General features: G+C 57.8%; 3 protein-coding genes across 6 annotated transcripts; 2 read left to right on the forward strand and 1 right to left on the reverse strand.

The window, feature by feature from the left end:
- The first annotated feature begins 16 nt into the window (after positions 1-16).
- PET100 (PET100 cytochrome c oxidase chaperone) lies at positions 17-1,629 on the forward strand. The gene is made up of 4 exons (XM_082455446.1): positions 17-161; positions 894-980; positions 1,132-1,164; positions 1,470-1,629. Exons 1-4 carry the CDS (start codon positions 135-137, stop codon positions 1,551-1,553), a joined length of 231 nt encoding a protein of 76 aa, XP_082311572.1. The 5' UTR covers positions 17-134; the 3' UTR covers positions 1,554-1,629.
- On the reverse strand, positions 1,611-7,948 carry PCP2 (Purkinje cell protein 2). 3 transcript variants are annotated; one of them, XM_082455443.1, is made up of 5 exons: positions 7,820-7,948; positions 4,584-4,779; positions 2,766-2,898; positions 2,411-2,535; positions 1,611-1,803 (listed from the first exon to the last, which is right to left on the reverse strand). In XM_082455443.1, exons 3-5 carry the CDS (start codon positions 2,836-2,838, stop codon positions 1,684-1,686), a joined length of 318 nt encoding a protein of 105 aa, XP_082311569.1. In that variant the 5' UTR covers positions 2,839-2,898; positions 4,584-4,779; positions 7,820-7,948; the 3' UTR covers positions 1,611-1,683. The 3 variants fall into 3 exon arrangements, with proteins under 3 accessions (XP_082311569.1, XP_082311568.1, XP_082311567.1); XM_082455442.1 differs by having other exon boundaries at positions 2,784-2,898; positions 3,020-4,779; positions 7,820-7,947; XM_082455441.1 differs by lacking the exon at positions 7,820-7,948 and having other exon boundaries at positions 3,020-7,807.
- Positions 7,949-7,982: 34 nt separating this feature from the next.
- Positions 7,983-16,445, forward strand: STXBP2 (syntaxin binding protein 2). Of its 2 annotated transcripts, none has more exons than XM_082455437.1 (19): positions 7,983-8,082; positions 9,354-9,403; positions 9,684-9,765; positions 10,267-10,343; positions 10,470-10,548; positions 10,636-10,739; positions 11,147-11,295; positions 11,467-11,551; positions 11,639-11,769; positions 11,861-11,968; positions 12,253-12,310; positions 12,467-12,532; positions 12,628-12,708; positions 13,097-13,235; positions 13,720-13,829; positions 14,660-14,755; positions 15,613-15,698; positions 15,813-15,970; positions 16,255-16,445. In XM_082455437.1, exons 1-19 carry the CDS (start codon positions 8,046-8,048, stop codon positions 16,377-16,379), a joined length of 1,821 nt encoding a protein of 606 aa, XP_082311563.1. In that variant the 5' UTR covers positions 7,983-8,045; the 3' UTR covers positions 16,380-16,445. The 2 variants fall into 2 exon arrangements, with proteins under 2 accessions (XP_082311563.1, XP_082311564.1); XM_082455438.1 differs by having other exon boundaries at positions 7,984-8,082; positions 16,294-16,445.
- Positions 16,446-21,031: the final 4,586 nt, after the last annotated feature.

A 21,031-nucleotide genomic window follows, 5' to 3' on the forward strand; every position in this document is an offset into this window, starting at 1 on the left:
CGGATATGACGTCATCACGAAGCTCATCGGACCAATCAGGTTCAGCAGTGGAACCCTCGGACTCCCAATGAGCTGCTGTCTTGCTGGATGGTTGGGTTTGGGCGGAAGTGGCTTTGAAGCCTGAGAAGAGCGAGATGGGGGTGAAGCTGGAGGTGTTTCGGGTCAGTGAGGAATGGAGCGGTTGCAGGCCTGAGCGCGGGGTCTTCCTGGTTGAGGAGGAGGCTCTGAAAACGGGGACCTCTGAGAGAGGGAGCTCTGGAGCGAAAGCTCCTGAGATTTGAGAGGGACCTTTACGGTTGGAACCCCATAGAAGGGGGCACAGGGTTCGGGGCTCTGGGAGGGCTGGTGTGAGGAAAGCCTTGTGAGAAGGGTGATCTGGGGAGGGGGCTCTAAGAAGGAAGGCTTCAGGTTCTGGGGGAGCTTTCGGGGTCATAGTGGGTGTGCGTCTTTCTCGTAGGCATACTCCTAGAGTTAGGGGAGTAGACTGAAGAATGAGGCCTAGGTCTGGATGTGCTCCGGGATCTAACTGGGGGTGGGATAATGAGGTCTCAAAGAGATGCCTTTACTGTAGTACGAGATTTTCTGTTCCTGGGGCGAGTGTGTGTGTATGTGTGCGTGTGTGAGAGAGAGAGAGAGTGTGTGTGTCTTTCTTTGAGAGGGAGTCTCCCAGACTCGGAGGGGGCTTTTGGAGGGGGCTCTTGGATTATGGAGGCTAGGCTTTAAGGTGTGTGGCTTCTGTACCCTTGATGGGAGTTTTGGGGTTCTGGGGGCGCTGGAGAAGCACCACTGGTCTCTGTCAGAGGATGGTCCTCCAGGCTCTAAGCAGCCTCTGCACAGTTTTGGGGGGGTGGGGGTGACTCCTGGCTCTTCTTATCCCGCCCCTGCCCTTCCAGATGACCATCTACCTCACCTTCCCTGTGGCTATGTTCTGGATTGCCAATCAGGCCGAGTGGTTTGAAGACTATGTCGTACAGCGCAAGGTGGGCACAGGTTCATTCCGGGGGTGGGGGAGGGTATGGGGCACCAACCTGATGGGGACCAGTGTCTGCCTCCCCTGAGCCAACCCTGCCCCGGATGTGGGGCTCTGGAGGCTCCTGGCTTGTGTATCCAGCTGTGACTTTGTCCCTACAGAGGGAGCTGTGGCCCCCTGAGAAGGAAGACCAGGTAAGCAACCTACTTTTTCTCCCATCAGAGGAGGGAGGAGCCTGGGTTCCTGTGGCCATGATGGGACCCTCAGTCATGGGCAGGGAACCGAGAGTGGAGGGACACGTGATTTCCTTACTGCCCTCTCCCTGAAGGTTGAAGCTAATCCCACTTGCACCCGGGTTATAATTGGCACAGGCTTCCAGTGTGGACACTGAACTGTGAAGTGGTGGTCTGGGGGATTAAGAGGAGGGATGCTGGGAAAGAGGTCCAGGCCCTGAGGTGTGTACACCCCTCCTTTGTTCCCATCCCACTCCCTTACCCAGCGCCAAGAGCTAGAAGAATTCAAAGAAAGGATACGGAAGCAGCGGGAGGAAAAGCTCCTTCGTGCTGCCCAGCAGAGGTCCTGAGGCCTCCAAGTGCCTGAATCCCTGCCTCTCCGCCCACAGAATGACACACATACACGGTTCTTCGTTGCTCGTGGAAGTGTTTTATTGTCTGCTTTTGGGGGCCAAGTGGGGTCCAGGACGCCTCAGGCCCTCATGGGGCTTGTGTCTGGGGCTGGGGGCTGCTGTTTCGACGGAAGCTGAGTGCAGTCGGGTCCTGAGGGGTGAGGAGGGGTTGGGGGCTGAGGGTCCCGGCTCGTTTCTGCACTCCATCCTGTGGATGCAGAGGGGTCAGCCAGAGGGCCAAGGGCAGTGCTGGCCAGTGCAGGTGGCAACCGGAGTCCCACCTCCCCCCATCTGCCCCCACCATTCCTGAGCTTCTCCACTCCTCAGTTACTCAACATTTAGGGTGGTATTTGGGAGCTGATGGGTCTTGGGGACATCCCTGGGATCCTGATCAGAACCCAAGCTGTGGGTGAGTACGTGTGACATGGACACATGGGTGTCTGGATGTGTCCTGGGCATGAGCTCGCGTGCCCTCCACCCTCAAGGTGTCTTCTCAGGAGCGGGTCTATTCTCTCTCGCCTCCTTGAAGTTCTCAGACTTGGGAGCAGGAGCCACAAGTTCTGGCCACAGCTCTGACTTTAACATGCCCCCTGCATGATCTTGATCTCTTCCCAGCCCTGTCTGGGCCTTTGTCCTACCTCTGAACTGGGGTATTGGATTGGCCGGGGTCTTGTGACTGGCAAGTACGCAGGGTGGGCGCTCCTACCAGGCGTTCATCCCCAGGGGCAGATGATGGACAGGGGTGGGGGTGGGAGGCAGGGTTAGAGGGATCAGTGTGGCTGGTCTCTCCTCAGCCCTGGCAGAACATCACCTACCTTGGGGCCCACAGGCTGGAAGCCAGGCAAGGCGCTGACTGTCACACGCTGGTCATCCATGCGGCGGCCCTGGGTACTGGCCAGCATGTCCATGAGACTGTCCATCTCGGGTGCAGGGCCACTCTCTGCATGAAGCAGAGGCCGTGGGGAAGAACTCAGACAGCCCAGCTGGAGGCCCCCAACCCACCCCTCCACCCCCACTCACACCCTCCAGGAAGCATGCTCACATCTGCCCACAACCCACAGGCATCTCTTTCCCCACTTGCCTGCTCACTTTCTCAGACCCTTGCCCACTGGTCCCCGAGATGGCCACTTGCCCCATGCACGCCCCCCCATCACACCCACTTCCGCACACCTCCCTGCCCACTCTCACGGCTCTCGGAGGCTGGGCCCGGCCCCGCCTGCAGTGAGCAGCGCTGCTCCTCCATCCGGCCGCCCTGCACGTGGCTCAGCAGGTTGAAGAAGCCCTCCTGGTCTGGGGAGCCTGCCTGGGGGACAGACACACTCAGTCCGGCCGGCCCCTCAGCTGGAGGAGCCCTCGACTCCCCTCCTGGCCGGCCAGCTTCCCCCCGACCCCCGGGCCTACCCTGCCCCTTCTGTGGCTCTCACCATGGTGCCCGCCGGTGTGCTGCTCTGCAGAGCTGCTCCAAATGAGACATGAGTGTCCTTCTCAATCCCGGCCCCCACCCCAGGGGCCCCACCAGCAGTGCCACGTCACGTGGTGCTGCCCCGAGGGAGAGGGCCACCGTCCTAGATTGGGGCCTGACTGTGGGGTGGCCCAGGGGCTGGGACACGAGCCAGGGGAACGTCCCCCTGACAGCTCCTAAATCCCAGCATCCCTCACCTCACAGGAGGTCAGCACTGAGAGCCCTGACCTCTGCCCTGGGGTTGGGTTAGGCACTCGGACCCTCCCGCCCACCAGCACCTTCTTGGGCGGCAACTGGGTCGGGGGTCCCAGGAGACTCACTTGCTAATTAGGTGCCCTACAAACTAATTAGCCTTGTCATTCACGGGTCCTTGAGTTGGCGGTGGGGGGGGGCGGGGCCTGCTCACCTTGTCGCAGGAGGCCGAGCCCCCATCCTCCTTCTCTTCCTGGTCCATCATTGTCCCTGCTCCCCTCCCCTGGGTCCTGTCCACCTCTCCACTGGCCTCTGCCCTGGCCCCGTGCCAGAGAAGGCTTTTTAAGAGACTGGGACATGGCGGGGAGTGGATACCCAGCCCCAAATCCCCAGTTCACACCCCATCTGCTCCCACCCAAGCTTAAGCCCCATAAAGATGATCCAGATAATTGTTTTTGCAGCATGAGGCTGGGGCTGCCGTGGGGGGTAGGAGGCAGGGTGACCTGGGTTCAGACATTGTTGGCCCAGCAGGACTCGCTGGGCCCCAAAGACTCTCAGGTGGGGTGCAGCAGTTGGCCAAAGCAGCGTCCCCACAGTAGGGAGCTTGGGCTGGCTGGGTGCCCTAGGGAGAGGACAGGGCCATAGGGCAGCCGAGGTGAGGTCTGAAGCTACCCAGCTTGCCCACCCATATCTGCCAGAAAGGCAGTTGCCATCCGCAGGTGGTGGGAGGAGGGGAAGCTGGGCCCGAGGACCCCTGAGGCACCACCAGCTGGCCTCTGTCTCCTGGCCACCCTTCCTCTACTCACTCTCCCCTGGTCTGGTTGCCCACCCCCGACTCCCAAAACAGGAAGGTCTGGTAGCTCCTGTCTCCCCACCGCCAATGCCAAGTTGGTCTGTCTCCTCTGATCTTTCCCGCCAGCCCGGCCTAGGGACTGGAGGCTAGACTCCTGGGGAGGAAAGCCCCTGCCCACTCCGCTGAGCAGCTATGGCTCTCCCTCAGTGCCCCGGGAGAGGGTGCTGCTGGGAGGATCCCACCTGCACCCCACCCCATCCCCAGGATGCCTTTCTGGAAACCAGTTAAAGTTTCTTCTCAGAATACATGGGCCACGCTCTCATCACCTCTGCTCAATTGAAAAGCTTGGTCCTCCTCCCCAGGCAGCCCTCCACCTCCTCCCCAGGCAGCCCTCCACCCCCATTCACACCCTCTCCATGGCCCCAAGACCCAGATGCCAACGTGATGTCCTGCTCCTCCCCGGACATATTAGTTTCCCAGGCTGCCTTAACAAAGTGTCCCAAACTGGGTAGCTTAGAGCAACAGACGTTTATTGTCATACAGTTCTGGAGGCCAGAAGCACAGAATCGAGGTGTTGGCAGGGCTATACTCCTGTAGCATGGAAGAGAGGGTCTTTCCTTGCCTCTCCCTGGGTTCTCTTGGCTGCCAGCAGTCCTTGGTGTCCCTTGGCTTGTAGCAGCAGGACTTCAGTCTGTGCCTCTGTTGTCACAGATGTCCCCCTTGTGTCCTTCACATGGCTGTCATAAGACATGGGCACCAGTCACGTTGCTTTAGGGATTCACCCTCCTGCAGCACGACCTCATCTTTACTAATTGCACCTGCAGAAACCCTATTTCCAAATAAGGGCACGTCCTAAGGTTCTGGGGGTTAGGACTTCAACACGCTTTTTTGTTCCGTGGGCAGCCTTGAGCCCATAACAGCAGAAGACCTTGGTCACCCTCACTGAGTATAATGAGAGGTGGCAGACCCTACAGAGCCTCACCACCAGGGGACAGGCTGAGAAGCTAGAGGTGGTCCCAGCTTCCTCAGGGTCTCCCAGCTCCCTCCTTTGCCCCTGCAATCCATCCTTCCTCCCAGGAGCTGCAAAGGTCCCCTCCTTCCCCTGCTCAGAACACTCTTGGCCCCCATTGTCCTCAGGAGAAAACCTGAGCACCTTGGGATCATGAGACTGTTCTAAACTTGACTGGTTATGCCGGTCATCATTTAAAAATCTACAAATAACAAATGCTAGTGAGGGTGTGGAGAAAAGGGAACCCTCCTACACCATTGGTGGGGATGTAAATTGGTGCAGCCACTATGGAAAACAGTGTGGAGGTTCCTCAAAAAACTAAAAATAGAACTACATTATGATCCAGCAATCCCACTCCTGGGCATATGCCCAGACAAAACTATAATTTGAAAAGATACATGCACCCCAGTGTTCATTGCAGCATTGTTTACAATAGTCAAGACATGGAAGCAATCTAAATATCCGTTGACAGAGGAATGGATAAAGATGTGGTAAATATATACAATGGAATATTAGTCATGAAAAAGAATGAAATAATGCCGTTTGCAGCAACATGAATGGACCTAGAGATTATCATACTAAGTGAAGTAAGTCAGAAAGAGAAAGACAAATACCATATGATATCACTTATATGTGGAATCTAAAATAGGATACAAATGAACTTATCTACAAAACAAAAATGGACTCACAGACATAGAGAACAGACTTGTGGTTGCCAAGGTGGGGAATGGGGGATGGAGTGGGAGTTTGGGATTAGCAGATGCAAACTATTATACATAGAATGGATAAACAACAAAGTCCTACTGTACAGCACAGGGAACTATATTCAGTATCCTGTGATAAACCATAATGGAAAAGAATATATACATAGGGACTCCCCTGGTGGCGCAGTGGTTGAGAATCCACCTGCCAATTCAGGGGACACGGGTTTGAGCCCTGCTCCAGGAAGATCCCACATGCCCTGGAGCAACTAAGCCCGTGAGCCACAGCTACTGAGCCCGCACTCTAGAGCCTGCAAGCCACAACTACTGAGCCCATGAGCCACAACTACTGAGCCCGTGTGCCACAACTACTGAAGCCACCACTCCCAGAGCCCTGCTCTGCAACAAGAGGCCACCGCAATGAGAAGCCCGTGCACGGCAATGAAGAGTAGCCCCCACTTGCCGCAACTAGAGAAAGCCTGCACGTAGCAAGGAAGACCCAACGCAGCCAAAAATAAATAAATTAATTTAAAAAATATATATATATACATATATGTATATTCTGAGAATCACTTTGCTGTACAGCAGAAATTAACATTGTATATCAACTATACGTCAATAAAATACATTTAAAAAAACAAAATTGACTGGTGATGGTTACACAACGGTGAATATGCTAAAAGCCATTAAATTGTATGCTCTTCGTGATCAAATTGTATGGTATGTGAATTATATTGCAATAAAACTATGAAAGAAAGAGGGAAAAGGAGAGGATGGGAGGGAGAGGGAGAGAGAAAGAGAAGGTGAGCAAGAAAGAGAAAGAGAAAGAAATAGAGAAAAGGAAAAAGGAAAGAAAACCCCAAACTCCTACATAGAGAGAACAGCCATCCTGGTTTGCCCAGGACTGTCCCAGTTTTAGCACTGAAAGTCCTGGGTCCTGTGAACCTCTCAATCCAAGGCAAATCGGGTTAGTCCTACCATGTCCCACAGAGGTCTGGCCTCCGTGGCCCCTCCAACCTCACCTCACTCCAGCCACTCCTCTGAGCTCATCCCTCCCTTCTCTCTGCATGGTTGCCCCCTGATGTCATTCAGGGTTAAGCCTAAAGGCCACACCCATAGAGTACCCCTCTGGCACCACCCTCAATAAAGCGCCCCCCACCGGGGCACTTGTTATCAGGTCACTGTTTATTTCCTTAAGGCATAACCGATTATTTTCTATCCCCTCCTCCTCCATTCAACTTTAAGTGCTGCCTGGCAGGCTTTCTGGTCTTATTCACTGTGGTCAGTCCCATGCCTGTCCCATGAAAGTGGCAGAGGACCTGGCACCTGGCCGACTCTTAAGAAACACCAAATAAAAGCACGGGTTCAGGACTGAACCAGCTTAGGACTCTGCATTCACACACGTGTGTCACACTTTAAATCCTCATTTAAAGGATGAGGTGCTGCTGGACTGGGCCCTTTGCAATGACAAGGTGTCAACCCTTTGCTGGTGCACAGCAGGGGCAGGCCCTGAAATTTCTAGTCGAGCGTGAATTGAGGGGTGTGTGTGTGTGTGTGTGTGTGTGTGTGTGTGTGTGAGAGAGTATGCAAGCGGTTGAGCATGCCACTGAATCCACGTGCGTATCAGCAAGGCCATGACCAGCATACCTCCTGGGACAGACTCGTGTTTCAGATTGCAATAGGCCTACTCATCACGTGGCCTTGGACAAGGGTCCGGCCGAGCCGCTGTTTCATTGTCTATCCCTCATCTCCCGTCAGGGTCTCTGGCAGGATCGACCTGGCACAGGTCCCTAGCACACAGTAGGTGCAGGCTTAGCTTCAACCAGGCCTCCTCCCCAGTTTATCAAGTGTTGCCCAAGCCCGCTGCTGCTGCTAAACTCGGGGACATTACATAAGTGGGTCACGGGTTTGTGGCCCCGCGGCTCCGGGTGGGCACACAGTATCTTTCAGACAGAGAGAAACTTCGGGCAGGGTGGAGCTGTGCCTGGGAAAGATGAAGAGGTTATTACTGCCTTGCGATCCCACTTTCTCGCTGCACACAAGCTAGGGAAGTGTGCCTGAGCTCACGTCTGTGAGTGCGTCGTCCGGCGACTTGGTGCGCGTCTGCGTGGACTCATTCGCGGGTCGGCTCCACACGGAACCCATCTTCCTCTCTGAAAACCGACGGCGGGGCGGGGCCAGGTGCGCAGGGGGCGGGAGCCAGGCCCCGCGGGGCGGAGTCCACGTGGATGACGCTCAGGGCCACGCCCCCACCTTGGAACAGACCCGGAAGCGGCGGCGCCCTTAGGGGAAGATGGCGCCCTCGGGGCTGAAGGCGGTGGTGGGGGAAAGTGAGTGCCGCCCCCTGGGGGCGGGGGGCCGGGTGCGCACGGACTCTGGGACCCAAGCGGCGGGGAGTTGGGGGCCTGGCTGGGCGTCGAGCACCTGACGCTCGAGGGGGTGGACGGGGACTTGGCCTCAGCTGGATGTCCCGTCTCTCCCTGGAGGGAGCGGAACAAAGTTGGGAGACAGAACTCCGGGGACCCAAAGGAATCAGACTAAGGGTGGCGTAGACAGGCGCTGGGTAGGGACTCCTGGGCCCCCTAGGGTGCCAGCGGGGGGAGGGCACAGCTGGACATCCAGACTCCCGGATCTCTGGGCCGGGCGAAGTCCGGCGAGCTGGACTCTTGGGGCCCCATGGTGCGGACGGGGGCCGGGCCTGGGTGCGCTGGTCAGCCACCCCAGGTGGTGAGCGTGCTCAGGGGGCGCGTCCGAGCCCCTATCCAGGTCCGTGGGTGGGGGACGCCTTCCTCCTTGCCCGGTCGCTAAGAGCCCCATGCAGCGTGAGGACCCAGGCATCCAGGCCCTGCAGGCTGGGTTCTTGGGGGAGGGGTGGAGGTCGCCCCCTCCCCCACCTCCGGTAGTTCCGGCCTCAGCGGCTCCTTCCGCCCTGGCCGTCATGATAACTGTGGACACGGCACTCTTGCCAGGCGGGGCTGCCTATCCACTCCCTCCACTAGGCAGGGCCCAGTATGGCTCAAACCCCCAAAACCCCAACTGAAAAAGGAGCCTCCTACATAGGAGTTAATGGGGAGACAGGAGAATCGCTGATTCCATTTTACAGATGAGGAAACTGAGGCTGGATGTTGGGTAATGGGATGACCACAGCCAGGCGTGCCTCAGACCAGGGATCCAGGGGTCCTGCGTCTGGTCCAGGGGAAACTGATGGAGATGGAATAAGGGTGTGGCTGAAATATACAGGCCAGGAGTACTTGAGTAGCAGATAGGGAGGCTGAGAGCTCAGCTCTGGAGGCAGGTAGACCTGTTATGTGAGTCTTGGCTTTCCACTTATTCGTTTATCTAAAGCATAGTTATCCAGTGGCTACTTATGCCTCAGGCACTCGCCACTTAAGTGCTGAGGATGCTTATGCAACTTACTTCTCTTCTCTGAACCTCAGTGGCCCTGTCTATAAATTGGGGGTGACTAGGAGCTACCTCACAGGACTCGGGGGAGGAGTAAATGGGAGTTCAGATGGAGGTCCAGCCCGGGACCCAGAAGGTTTGGGGACACGGTGGGGCCAGAGGACCTGGCATCCTGAGCCTGCCCCTCACTTCCCTGCAGAAATTTTGAGCGGAGTCATTCGGAGCGTCAAGAAGGATGGGGAGTGGAAGGTAGGGCTGAGACTTGGAATGCCTTGTCCAAACCCATGTGGGGGGCCCTGAATGTGGGACTCCCTCCAACTCCTTGAGGAGGTTGCTGGTCCACAGAGGTGGGGTCAGGTGGGCCAGTCTGGGATGGGGTGGAGTGGGGATGGGGTCCTGGGTCCTCGTGTTCAACCAGCTCTTGAAGCTGTCAGGCCTGCCCACTGCCCCAGCCCCTCCTCAGGGACAGCTTCAGCCTCTCCCGCCCCCTTGTCTGTCCACCGGTCCATCTGTCCATCCATCTGGACAGGTGCTCATCATGGACCACCCGAGTATGCGCATCTTGTCGTCCTGCTGCAAGATGTCAGACATCCTGGCTGAGGGCATCACCAGTGAGTGGACACTCCCACCCCATGCTGCCCAGATGGGACCTGAGTGTGGGATCCCCTCAGATTCTCCAGAACTCCCAAATATGCAGCTTACTGCACAGACAGCCCTGATTTGGGAGCCCATGATAGGCAGACTTCCCATGCAGGGCTCCCTGGCTGTGATCTCTAAGGGGTCAGCCTCCCTGGCTGTGCAGCCCCTGTGTGTGGAACCCCATGTAGGACTCTCAGTGCGTGACCTCCAGAATGGATAACTTTCTGTGGGCGATCCCCAGGGGGTATGACTATGTGACCCCCCCGAATGTGCAGAACCCTGCCCATGTAGCTCTTAGCCGTGTGACCCATGGGTATGCACCTCCTGCTTAGGACCCTTAGGGAGTGCAGTCCCCCTGCTTCACCCCAGGATCTGACCCTCCTTCCCAAGTGTCCAGCTCCCTGAGTCAGAGACTCCCCATGTGCCCTGGCCTCACTGCCATCCACATGTGCCCCTTCCTCTGTTCCTACTAGTTGTGGAGGACATCAACAAACGGCGAGAACCCATCCCCAGTCTGGAGGCCATTTATCTGCTGAGCCCCACGGAGAAGGTGCCTATGTGAACGGGTGTGTGCGCGCATGTCTGCAGTGTAGGGGGGACAGGCAGCTGGCTGGAGGCTGGGGCAGGGGGTGGTCGGTCTAGGGGCCAGGCCTGGAGAGTGATCTGCATTCCTCAGTCGGTGCAGGCCCTGATCGCAGACTTCCAGGGGACCCCGACCTTCACCTACAAAGCGGCACACGTCTTCTTCACCGACAGTGAGTGAGGAGAGCCAGTGGGGTGGGGGTCAGGGCGAGGGGGTGTGTGGGCTGCCCTGGCCTGATGCCCCCTCTTGCTCACCCCAGCCTGCCCCGAGCCCCTGTTCTGTGAGCTGGGCCGCTCCCGGCTGGCGAAGGTGGTGAAGACGCTGAAAGAGATCCACCTTGCCTTCCTCCCATACGAGGCTCAGGTACAGCCCAGCCTAGTCCTGGGCAGGGGTGGGGGTCTGTCACTAAACGTCCCAGGTTCCCTCAGAAAGAGGCACCGAGACAAGTAAAGGGGACACTGAATCAGAAAGCAAAGGAGCCAACACCGGGCAGAATGAGCTCGTAGTGCTGTGGCACCCGGAGTTCTGTCCCACTGGGCAACGGCAGGGGGCAGCATAGAGCTCACCTCAGCGTCGTCCCACCCAAGTTGGAGGGGGCTGAGGTATTTCTCCACCTCCTCCTCTAGACAGGAGTTGGGGGCTGCCCCAGGCCTGCCTCCTAGATGGCAGAGCAGGCTCCAGAGACCAGAGGAAGCCCCGGGGAGTGGCAGATGGCGGCTGCTGGAGTTGGGCAGGGGTACACCTCCAGCGGCGGCTCTGTGCCCTCCCAGGTGTTCTCCTTGGATGCCCCGCACAGCACCTACAATCTCTACTGCCCCTTCCGGGCTGGCGAGCGGGCACGGCAGCTCGAAGCGTTGGCCCAGCAGATCGCCACCCTGTGCGCCACACTGCAAGAGTACCCGGCCATCCGCTACCACAAGTGGGGACCCCACCTGATGCCACCCTTGACCTTGACCCCATCCTGTTTCCAACCCCAGCCCCAGTCCTCACCCTGGTCCCTAACCCCATCCCCGACCCCCAGTCTGTGCCTGGCCCTCCCCAACCCCAGGCCCTGAGCTCCCCCACGCACATCTGCCCACCCCACCCTCAGGGGCCCAGAGGACACGGCCCAGCTGGCCCACGCCGTCCTAGCCAAGCTGAACGCCTTCAAGGCAGACACTCCCAGTCTGGGCGAGGTGAGGGGGCTTTCTGGGGAGGTGGGGGGACAGCCCAGCCAGGGTCAGGGTCAATGTCCTCATCCCTGCCCACCCCCTCCACCCCAGGGCCCTGAGAAAAGTCGCTCACAGCTACTCATCATGGACCGGGCGGCCGACCCCGTGTCCCCACTGTTGCACGAGCTCACCTTCCAGGCCATGGCCTATGACCTGCTGGACATCGAGCAGGACACGTACAGGTGGGTGGACCCCGGGACTCGCCATCTGCCATCACTGTGGCCCTGGGTCCTCAGCCAGTGCTCCCGACCCTCATGTCTCCTGCTCCCCCAGGTATGAGACCACGGGGCTCAGTGAGGCCCGGGAGAAGGCCGTGCTGCTGGACGAGGACGATGACCTGTGGGTGGACCTGCGGCACATGCACATCGCAGATGTGTCCAAGTACGTGCACGTGGTGGGCGCCGGGGGTGTGGGCTCTTCCGCACGCGGTCCCCCCCTCCCCCCGCTTTGTGGACCGGGCATGTGGCCTCCCGCTCTGGGTGAGCGCCCCTCGACGAGCCACACCCCTCCGCTGGCCTCCCCGAGGCGTCCGCATTGTGGGCTCGCACGTGGCCTGTGTCTCCTGGCTCCCATCACCTGCCCGTGCAATGCCCCCCCCACTCTGCCGTCAAACTGCGGTCTTGGCAGCCGTCCCCACCCTCCCCCCTGCCCGCTCTCACCGCCAGGAAGGTCACGGAGCTCCTGAAGACATTCTGTGAGAGCAAGAGGCTGACCACAGACAAGGTAGGGTGTGGGCCTGTGTCAGGGTGGGCAGCTTGGGAGGAACGCCCCTCCCACGCCCCCCCCCAAAGATGGGGGCGGGGCCTCAGTCTGGATCCCTAGCCTGCAGCAGGGGCCTCCGGTAGGCAGGGCCTGGCTCACGTCCCTCCCTGTCCCCAGGCCAACATCAAAGACCTGTCCCACATCCTGAAAAAGATGCCACAGTACCAGAAGGAGCTGAACAAGGTGAGAGGGGGCGGGGAACCTGCCCCCTCCAACTGCCACCCCGTCTCCACCCTGACTCAACCTCTGTTACCCCAATTCCCACCCCTGCCCCTCAGTATTCTACGCACCTGCATTTAGCCGATGACTGCATGAAGCACTTCAAGGGCAGTGTGGAGAAGCTGTGCAGTGTGGAGCAGGTGGGGTGAGCCCGGGGCAGGGGTGGGGTCTGTGGAGGGGAGGCTGGGCATGTGGGGGCTGGGTCTGTGGAGGAGGCGGGGTCTGTGGGGAGGCGGGGCCTGCGAGGGGGCGGGGCCTGTGGGGGCGGGGCCTTGGAGGGGCGTTTTCTGGGGTAGAGTATGGCTTGTGGGGGTGCCAGGCCCATGGAAAGGTAGGACCAGGGTAAGGGGCGGGGCCTATGGAGAGGTGTGGTCTGTGCGAGGGGTGGGGCCTCTCTGCGAACACGTGTAGAACCTTCAGAGACCTGGTGGTAGGATGAAATGAAGCCCAAAGATCTTACCGAGGCCCCTGGGATGTCCCTGCCCTGCCCTGTCCCCCAACATAGTGGCTGACCCCCATGCCCCACAGGACTTAGCCATGGGCTCTGACGCAGAGGGCGAGAAGATCAAGGACGCCATGAAGCTGATCGTGCCGGTGCTTCTGGACGCCGCGGTGCCAGCCTACGACAAGATCCGGGTTCTATTGCTCTACATTCTTCTACGGAACGGTGGGTAGGGGGCAAGGGGGCGGCCTTGGTATACCGCCACTCACCGCAGTCTCCAGTGATCCTGGGACTCTCTAAACCCCACAGTTGCCCTGTCCTCGGGATGCCCCCAAACCCCACAGATACCCCTCTGGACCCTGGGCCTCCCTCCATTGGCCTCCGTTGGCATGGAGAACCTGCAAATCTATGACGTCTCCAAATTTGGCCCCCTCAACTGATTCCAGAGGATCCCGCAGTCTACTACCCCCTCTGGGATTCGCATCCAGAATTCTAACATCAGGAATCCCCCCGCGCCAGCCTGGGTGGCTCCCCTGGTCCCGAGGGCCTCTGAACTGTAGGCTGCTCATGGTTCTGGCACCTCCTCACCCCACCGCAAGCCCCTCAACCCAGAAGCGTGCATGGCCACCTCTGTCCCCCCACCCTCCCCTCCCCCCCGCCACCCCGTGAGCGTCCCATCCACGTCCGCCCGCCCATCGGCCTCCTCCAGGTGTGAGCGAGGAGAACCTGGCCAAGCTGATCCAGCACGCCAACGTGCAGGCGCACAGCAGCCTCATCCAGAACCTGGAGCAGCTGGGGGGCACTGTCACCAACCCCGGGGTATGCTGGGTCAGAGACTGGGAGGGGGAGGCGGATATGGGGGTGGGGCCGCCTGGGGAGCGGGCACTGAGTCAGAGGGCAGTGACTGGGGGCGGAGGGCACATCACCAGGGCAGGGATACGCAGGGCATGATGTGGTTCTTGGAGGACAGGGTGGCTTGAGTGGGGTCTGGGGACCGGGGGGCACCAGGGCTGTCCCCAGCCTCGGCGGTCATAGGAGAAACAGGGCGGGTGAGGCGTAGCCAGAGCCCCAGTCCGTGTGGTCCGAGTCCTGGGGGTGGATAGCCGGGTCACCAGCATGGGGCACACAGTTGACCCTGGGCTCCCAGAGGTCTGAGGGCCACCAACCCGGCCGGGACACACATGGCATCTTCCTGTGCTCCGATCTCCACACATCCCGCTTCCCCTGACCCTGCCTCTGCCTCTGGCCGCACGCATCTCTCATGTTCTCCCCTCGCCGGTTGGTCCTCCGTCTCTCTCCCAGGCACCCGTCTGTCGCCCTGTCCGCCACCTCTCAGTTCCCTTGTTTCTGTGTCCTCCCACATCTGTCTCCATCTTTCTCTCTTAGTCCTGATCTCTCTGTCGCATCTTTGTCTCACTGCCTCTGTATTTCTTCCTCCCTCTCTCTCATTTTCCCTTCCTCGCTCTCTCTGTGTCTGTCTCTCTCTCTGTCTCCCTCCCTCCTTCTATCTTTCTCTTTCGTTCTCTGTTCCCTTTCTCCATCTTTGTCTGCAACCTTCCCAAGTCCGACAAGCCCCCAGCCCCATTTATGACCCGCCTCCTTCTCCCTGATTCCCCCACTGACCCTGCCCCGCCCCACCCCGCCTGTAGGGCTCTGGGACCGCAAGCCGGCTGGAGCGGAGGGAGCGCTCGGAGCCCACCTATCAGCTGTCCCGCTGGACCCCGATCATCAAGGATGTGATGGAGGTACCGCTGGTGGGGGGTTGGGGCCTGACCCCCACCCCCCGCCCCTATCCAGGCAACGCCCGGCCCTCTTCCTGCTCACCGTCCTAAGCCCCCGGGCTTAAGGGGAAATCCTTCATTATGGGCATCCCTGTGGCATCCGATTTGCTGTGTCATGGGGGCATCCCAAGCCCACACTGGAGGAAGTGGGGTGTCGGAGGGGTCCCCCATAGGGGAGCTTCATTTCCTCTCCACCTGCTGGTCCCCTCCTCTGTCCCCCTCTGTTCGCTCCTGCCCCCCCAGAAAGCCCCCTGGGTCCCCCTTTGCCCTCCCCATGCCAGTCCCTGCCCATGCTGGGAACCAAAAGCAGCGGCAACAAAGAGGACCAGGCCAGGGACCTGGCTTCCTGGCTTCCTGCCGTCTGTGTGGAGTCCTGGCGCCTCCGCCTGCTTGGAGGCCAGTGACCTTGGCCCCCGTATCCCCATGGACTCTGGATGCTGAGACTCCTGGGTACCTGAGGGGCAGGGAGCTCAGAGTCCTGGGTTCGCATGGGTCTGTGGGTCCACACTCCTGGGTCCCTGAGGAGCTGAGCGGGAGCAGGGTCCTTAAGAAGCTAGGGGCCCAGGGTCCTGGGTACCTGAGGGGCAGGGAGCTCAGAGTCCTGGGTTCCCAAGGGTCTGTGGGTCCACACTCCTGGGTCCCTGAGGAGCTGAGTGGGAGCAGGGTCCTTAAGAAGCTAGGGGCCCAGGTTCCTGGGTCGCCAAGGGGCTGGAGATACAGATGGTGGCTCCTGTCTGCCAGGACCTTGGCCCATGAACACACCCTATGGAGGGGGCTCCAGACCCTGGGCCCCTCTCTTCAGCCCCCTCCTCTGGCCCCAGGATGCCGTGGAGGACCGGCTGGACCGGAAGGTGTGGCCCTTCGTGTCTGACCCTGCACCCACGCCCAGCTCCCAGGCTGCCGTCAGGTGAGGCCCAGGGATGCCCCCCCTCACTGTGCCCAGGCCCGTGGGAGGTGAGGCTTGGGTATGGGGGTGGTGGTCTGCTGTTGAGACTGACCTTCCCCTGTCTCCCCCGGACAGCGCCCGCTTCGGCCACTGGCACAAGAACAAGACGGGCGTGGAGGCACGGGCAGGGCCCCGGCTTATCGTCTACATCATGGGCGGTGTGGCGATGTCAGAGATGCGGGCCGCCTATGAGGTGACCAGGGCCACTGATGGCAAGTGGGAGGTACTTATTGGTGAGTGGCCAGGACTGGGGCCCCTGGGCTGGGGTGGGGCCGGGAGCCTGCCCCTGTGTGTGTGGGTCCCTGGGGGACTGAGAACTGCGTGCCTTCTGGGTCCCCAAAGCCTAGAGCCTCCGCAGGGCCTGGATGAGAGGATACCGGATACCTGAGGGGCTAGGGCTTGGCTTCCCAGGGAAGGGGTCACCTAGGAGTGGAGCCCTCTCTTTCCAAGGGGTGAGCCTTCTGAGTCCTTAGGGTCAGGGCCTGGTTTCCCGAGCACCCCACCTGGGGGGTGTCAGGGGCCGAGCCCGTTCCCCCAGCCCCATCCTCCTGCCCAGGCTCCTCACACATCCTCACCCCGACCCGCTTCCTGGATGACCTCAAGACGCTGGACCAGAAGCTGGAGGACATTTCCCTGCCCTGACCCTCCCACCCCCGCCTGACCCGCCCCCCTCCCTTTTCAGAGAAATAAACTCCCATCTTTCTGCCAGCTGGCACCCACCTCACTTTCTTTCCATGGGAGCTAGACGGGGACTGCCACCCTTGGGTCCCATTCCCTGACCTGTGCCTCAGGCCCCACCCCACCCTGTGGTCCTACCAGAGGGCATCCCAAGCTCTAATTTGAATATTGGCTCCAAGATCTACTAGCTGCTAGGTTTTGGCCAACTTCTTGGGTTCCCCTTCCAAAAACATGGGGGCCAATGATGGCAGTGGCTTTGCAGAGGAGGTGCAATGGCGCCGAAAGCTGACGGCACGGGAAAATGACAGCAGCTGCTCCCCTACTGGTACTAGGGTTATCTCGGCTGCTCCGACGGGACCATCAGTAGTAGTAGTAACAAGCAGAACAGGCCCTGTATCCCAGCACCCCCAGCCCTTCAGGAACTGTCTCAGTGGGGCCTGGAGCCACACAAGGCCGGGGGTCTTCTCAGGTTCCTAGGATCAGAATCTGCATTTGTGTGAGGATAGGAACACAGCAAACGATGCCCAGTTCCCGCCCCAGAGAGTAGGAACTCCCCCTGCTTATCCTCCTCCCCAACCCCACTTTCTCCAGGCTGTTCACAGGGGCTCCTAACTGCAGGACTTATCAGACCCTTCACTGGGTGTGTTAGTTTGCTAAGGCTGCCATAACAAAGTGCCACATTCCGGTGACCTACACAACAGAGATTATTCTCTCACAGTTCTGGAGACCGGGAGTCCAAGATCAAGGTGCCGGCGGGGTTGATTTCGTCTAAAGCCTCTCTCCGTGGCTTGTAGATGGCTGTCTTTTCCCTGCGTCCTCACATGATCTTCCCTCTCTGTGTGTCTGTGTCCTAATCTCCTCTTCTTCTTTTTTTAAAAAATTTATTTATTTTAATTTATTTTATTTTCAGCTGCATTGGGTCTCCGTTGCTGCACGCGGGCTTTCTCTAGTTGCAGCGAGCGGGGGCTACCCGTTGTTGAGGTGCACGGGCTTCTCATTGCGGTGGCTTCTCTTGTTGTGGAGCATGGGCTCTAGGCGTGCGGGCTTCAGTAGTTGTGGCACGTGGGCTTCGGTAGTTGTGGCGCACGGGCTTAGTTGCTCGGCGGCATGTGGGATCTTCCCGGACCAGGGCTTAAACCCATGTCCCCTGCATTGGCAGGCGGATTCTTAACCACTGTGCCACCAGGGAAGCCCCTAATCTCCTCTTCTTATAAGGATACCAGTCATATTGGCTTAAAGTCTACACTTATGACCTCATTTTGACTTAATTATCTTTTAAAAGTCTCATCTCCAAATACAGTCACATTCTGAGGCATGGGGGTTAGGATTTCAGCATATGAATTTTCTGGGGACACAGTTCAGCCCATAACACTCAGCTAAAGTGAGATGTGAATCTCACAGCCTGAATAAGATAGATGAAGGCCCTTCTCTCTGGGGCACAGACACACAGCCAGGCCGGCAGTCTGTGGCACAGGTGGCTGTGGGAGCCCCAAGAACACGGTAATCCACTCAGGGGCAGCCGGGGAAGGCTTCCTGGAGGAGGTGGCACTTACGAGAATGAAAGTGAAGAGGAGTCTGGGAAGGGAGGGGAGGGCACAGTGGAGGCAAAGGCAAGAGAGCGGAATAGAGCCAGAGGGAAAGGTCTTGAGGGACGACAAGGTCTGAGAGCAACCTGGGTCCTGAGTGAGGATTTGGCCCCTGCTGGGGTGATGGGAAACTACAGAAAGGATCTGAGCAGGGTCAGGTGGGGACCCCAAATCTAATGTTGGCGATGGGGCTCAGCTGGAATGAGTGCCTGGGGAGGGGGCCCTGGTGGGCGGGTAAATTGGGTATAGCGCCCCCCCCAGTGGAGCGCTACTCATTTCCATCCTGTCACCTCTGGAGTTGTGGCCCCTCCAAGGCTGGGACCAGGGTGGCGTGGGCGGACACAGGACACCTGGGGCCCTCCTTCCCTGTCCACGGAAGACTTGGCCCTGATTTTGAGGTCACATATCCTTTTGAGACTTCAGAGAAATCTAAAGACACTCTTCCCAGAAAAATCACACGGACAGTTTTGCAGGTAGGGCCTTGGAGAAGCAAAAACCCCTCCGATTCAGCAATTCTACTAAGATTTATGCGAAACGCCTAATAGGGCAGAAAGATGGACGTGCAAGGCTGTCGAGTAGATGGGGTGCAGGGGAGAAAGTGGGTCATCTCAGACCACTGAGACGGCCGGCCCTGGATGACCACCGCCCCACTTATGGCCTTGGCAGGGAAGCCTTTCGACTGGGAGACGGAGTGGGAGGGAGATGGTTTTAAAAGTTTAACTTTTAGGGACTTCCCTGGTGGCGCAGTGGTTAAGAATCCGCCTGTCAATGCAGGGGACACGGGTTCGATCCGTGGTGGGGGAAGATCCCACATGCCACGGAGCAACTAAGCCCTCGCGCCACAACTGCTGAGCCTGAGCTCTAGAGCCCGCAAGCCACAACTACTGAGCCCGCATGCCTAGAGCCGGTGCTCCGCAACAAGAGAAGCCACCGCAACGAAGAGTAGCCGCCACGCCACCACGCGGAGCAAGGAAGACCCCAACGCAGCCAAAAATCAATCAATTAATTAATTAATTAAAAAGTTTAACTTTTAAACTCGCCTCCTTGGGAAGCCGCGGTTTTCCTCCGGAACCCGCTTAAGGTAGGTCAGCGCTCTGGGCGCCAGGGGGCGCTGTGCCTCAATTTGCCGGCTGCTTTGATCTTTAGCGGCTGTAACCCGAGCTTGGGTGACCCTAGTTAGAGACGGCGGGGGTGGGGGAGGGGGAGAAGGTCATGAGTTACTCAACAGTTCTCAGCGCCAGCGAAACTCTGTTGCTTAAATCGCCTCGGCCTCTGGCCCTTATTTGTACGTAGATGATGTTGTAAAGTCTCCCACCTCAGGACATTTTGATTGTACAAATATTCACGGACCACCCCCATCCCCGCCCCCGCAAATGAGCCACAGCAGCCGGTAGTGTCAGGCCCTGACCACGTCCCAGGCATCCTAACAATCCCTCCACACGCATTACACAGAATTCTCAAAACCCTCGTGTGAGAGTAAAATCCACCCTCTCTCTCTGCATCCTATGAAGCCTCACGTCAGGAGCTCCATGATGTCATGTCTCTACGATTGGTCGGTGGGTTGGGGGCCGGGGGCAGGTGTCCCTGGTTTCCAGCAACTCTCCACATAAAGGTTTTAGCAGCCATGGATTCCCTACGATCTCTCCTTTTTATTTTTTAAATTTAATTTTATTATTTTTTTCCCCGACGCTGCGAGGCTTGTGGCATCTTAGTTCCCCAACGAGGGATTGAACCCAGGCCACCGCAGTGAAAGCGCAGAGTCCTAACCACTGGACTGCCAGGGAATTCTCCAATTTTTTTTTCTGTACTTTAAAATTTTATCTATTTATTTATTGCCAATATCTCTTGAAGATTATTTTCAAGCTTGTCATTCCTCCCACTGGAATCAGCTGGGATCCTTCTTGAAAGGACTCTCAGCAACTACTGAAGTCGGTTCGTATGGAAAGTTACAACCTAGCGCGTTTTGTTACGTGTTATTGTGGGTGTGGATTAGGTCGCTGAATCCCTGGGAGGCAGCTGGACACACGGGCTCATCGGGGAGGCCTGGGGTGGGAACAGACCCCAGAGTCACCGGTGGTCATGGTATAAGCTTAGAGGCAACATCCAGGAACCACTGACTGCCACAATAATAATACATTAATATAATATTAATATATACCACGATAATATAGTATTAATATAATAATACATCATTATTATTTAATACTGTAAAATGGTCTGGCCCCGGCTGGGCGGTGGTTCTCAGGATGTGCTAAGAAGGAGGACTCCACAAAGTGAGAAAAAAGGATTCCTCAGGTCAGCAGGGCACCCCTGGGGTCGTGAGCACTGATGTTCTTGGTTGTGGGGACATGGGGACACGTCATAGCAGGGAGAGTTCTCAGCCCGCGCTGTGCAGGGCAGGGGGCTCTTCTAGGACTATATCTCATCCAAGTTAACAGGAGGGAAAAGTTTGTGGTCTTGAATTTGCTCTACTTAAAAAAAAAAAAAAGTGAGCAGGGGAGATAAATTAGGAGTTTGGATTTCTTTTCTTTTCTTTTTTTTTTTTTTTTGGCTGCACCGTGCAGATCTTAGTTCCCCTACCAGGGATGGAACCCCGGGCCCACGGCAATGAAAGTGCTGAGTCCTAACCACTGAACCACCAAGGAATTCCCAGGAGTTTGGAATTAACATAGACACACGACTATATATAAGATAGGTAAACAACAAGGACCTACTGTATAGCACAGGGAACTATACTCATTATCTTGTAATAACCTATAATGGAAAAGAATCTGAAAAAGAATATATATGTGTGTGTATAACTGAATCACTTTGCTGTACACTTGAAACTAACACAGAATTGTAAATCAACTCTACTTCAGTTTTTTTTTTTTTTTTAATTTTTATTTTTGGCTGTGTTGGGTCTTCGTTTCTGTGCTAGGGTTTTCTCTAGTTGCGGCAAGCGGGGGCCACTCTTGATCGCGGTGCGCGGGCCTCTCACTATCGCGGCCTCTCTTGTTGCACAGCACAGGCTCCAGATGCGCAGGCTCA

The sequence above is a fragment of the Balaenoptera physalus genome (genome assembly GCF_965194825.1).
Source record: "Balaenoptera physalus genome assembly, chromosome: 3".
Taxonomy (NCBI): Eukaryota; Metazoa; Chordata; class Mammalia; order Artiodactyla; family Balaenopteridae; genus Balaenoptera; species Balaenoptera physalus.

Bases quoted from the DNA above. Each gene is read 5' to 3' on its own strand.
- PCP2 (XM_082455441.1), bottom strand. The intron at 2,536-2,765 runs GTGTGCGGAAGT...TGCTTCATGCAG, and splicing joins CCGTGAGAGTGGGCAGGGAG to AGAGTGGCCCTGCACCCGAG. The intron at 1,804-2,410 runs GTAGGTGATGTT...CTGCATCCACAG, and splicing joins TCCAGCCTGTGGGCCCCAAG to GATGGAGTGCAGAAACGAGC.
- STXBP2 (XM_082455437.1), top strand. From the start codon at position 8,046: ATGGCGCCCTCGGGGCTGAAGGCGGTGGTGGGGGAAA. The intron at 10,549-10,635 runs GTGAGTGAGGAG...TGCTCACCCCAG, and splicing joins ACACGTCTTCTTCACCGACA to CCTGCCCCGAGCCCCTGTTC. The intron at 11,552-11,638 runs GTGAGGGGGCTT...CCTCCACCCCAG, and splicing joins ACACTCCCAGTCTGGGCGAG to GGCCCTGAGAAAAGTCGCTC.
- PET100 (XM_082455446.1), top strand. From the start codon at position 135: ATGGGGGTGAAGCTGGAGGTGTTTCGG. The intron at 162-893 runs GTCAGTGAGGAA...CTGCCCTTCCAG, and splicing joins TGAAGCTGGAGGTGTTTCGG to ATGACCATCTACCTCACCTT. The intron at 981-1,131 runs GTGGGCACAGGT...TTGTCCCTACAG, and splicing joins ACTATGTCGTACAGCGCAAG to AGGGAGCTGTGGCCCCCTGA.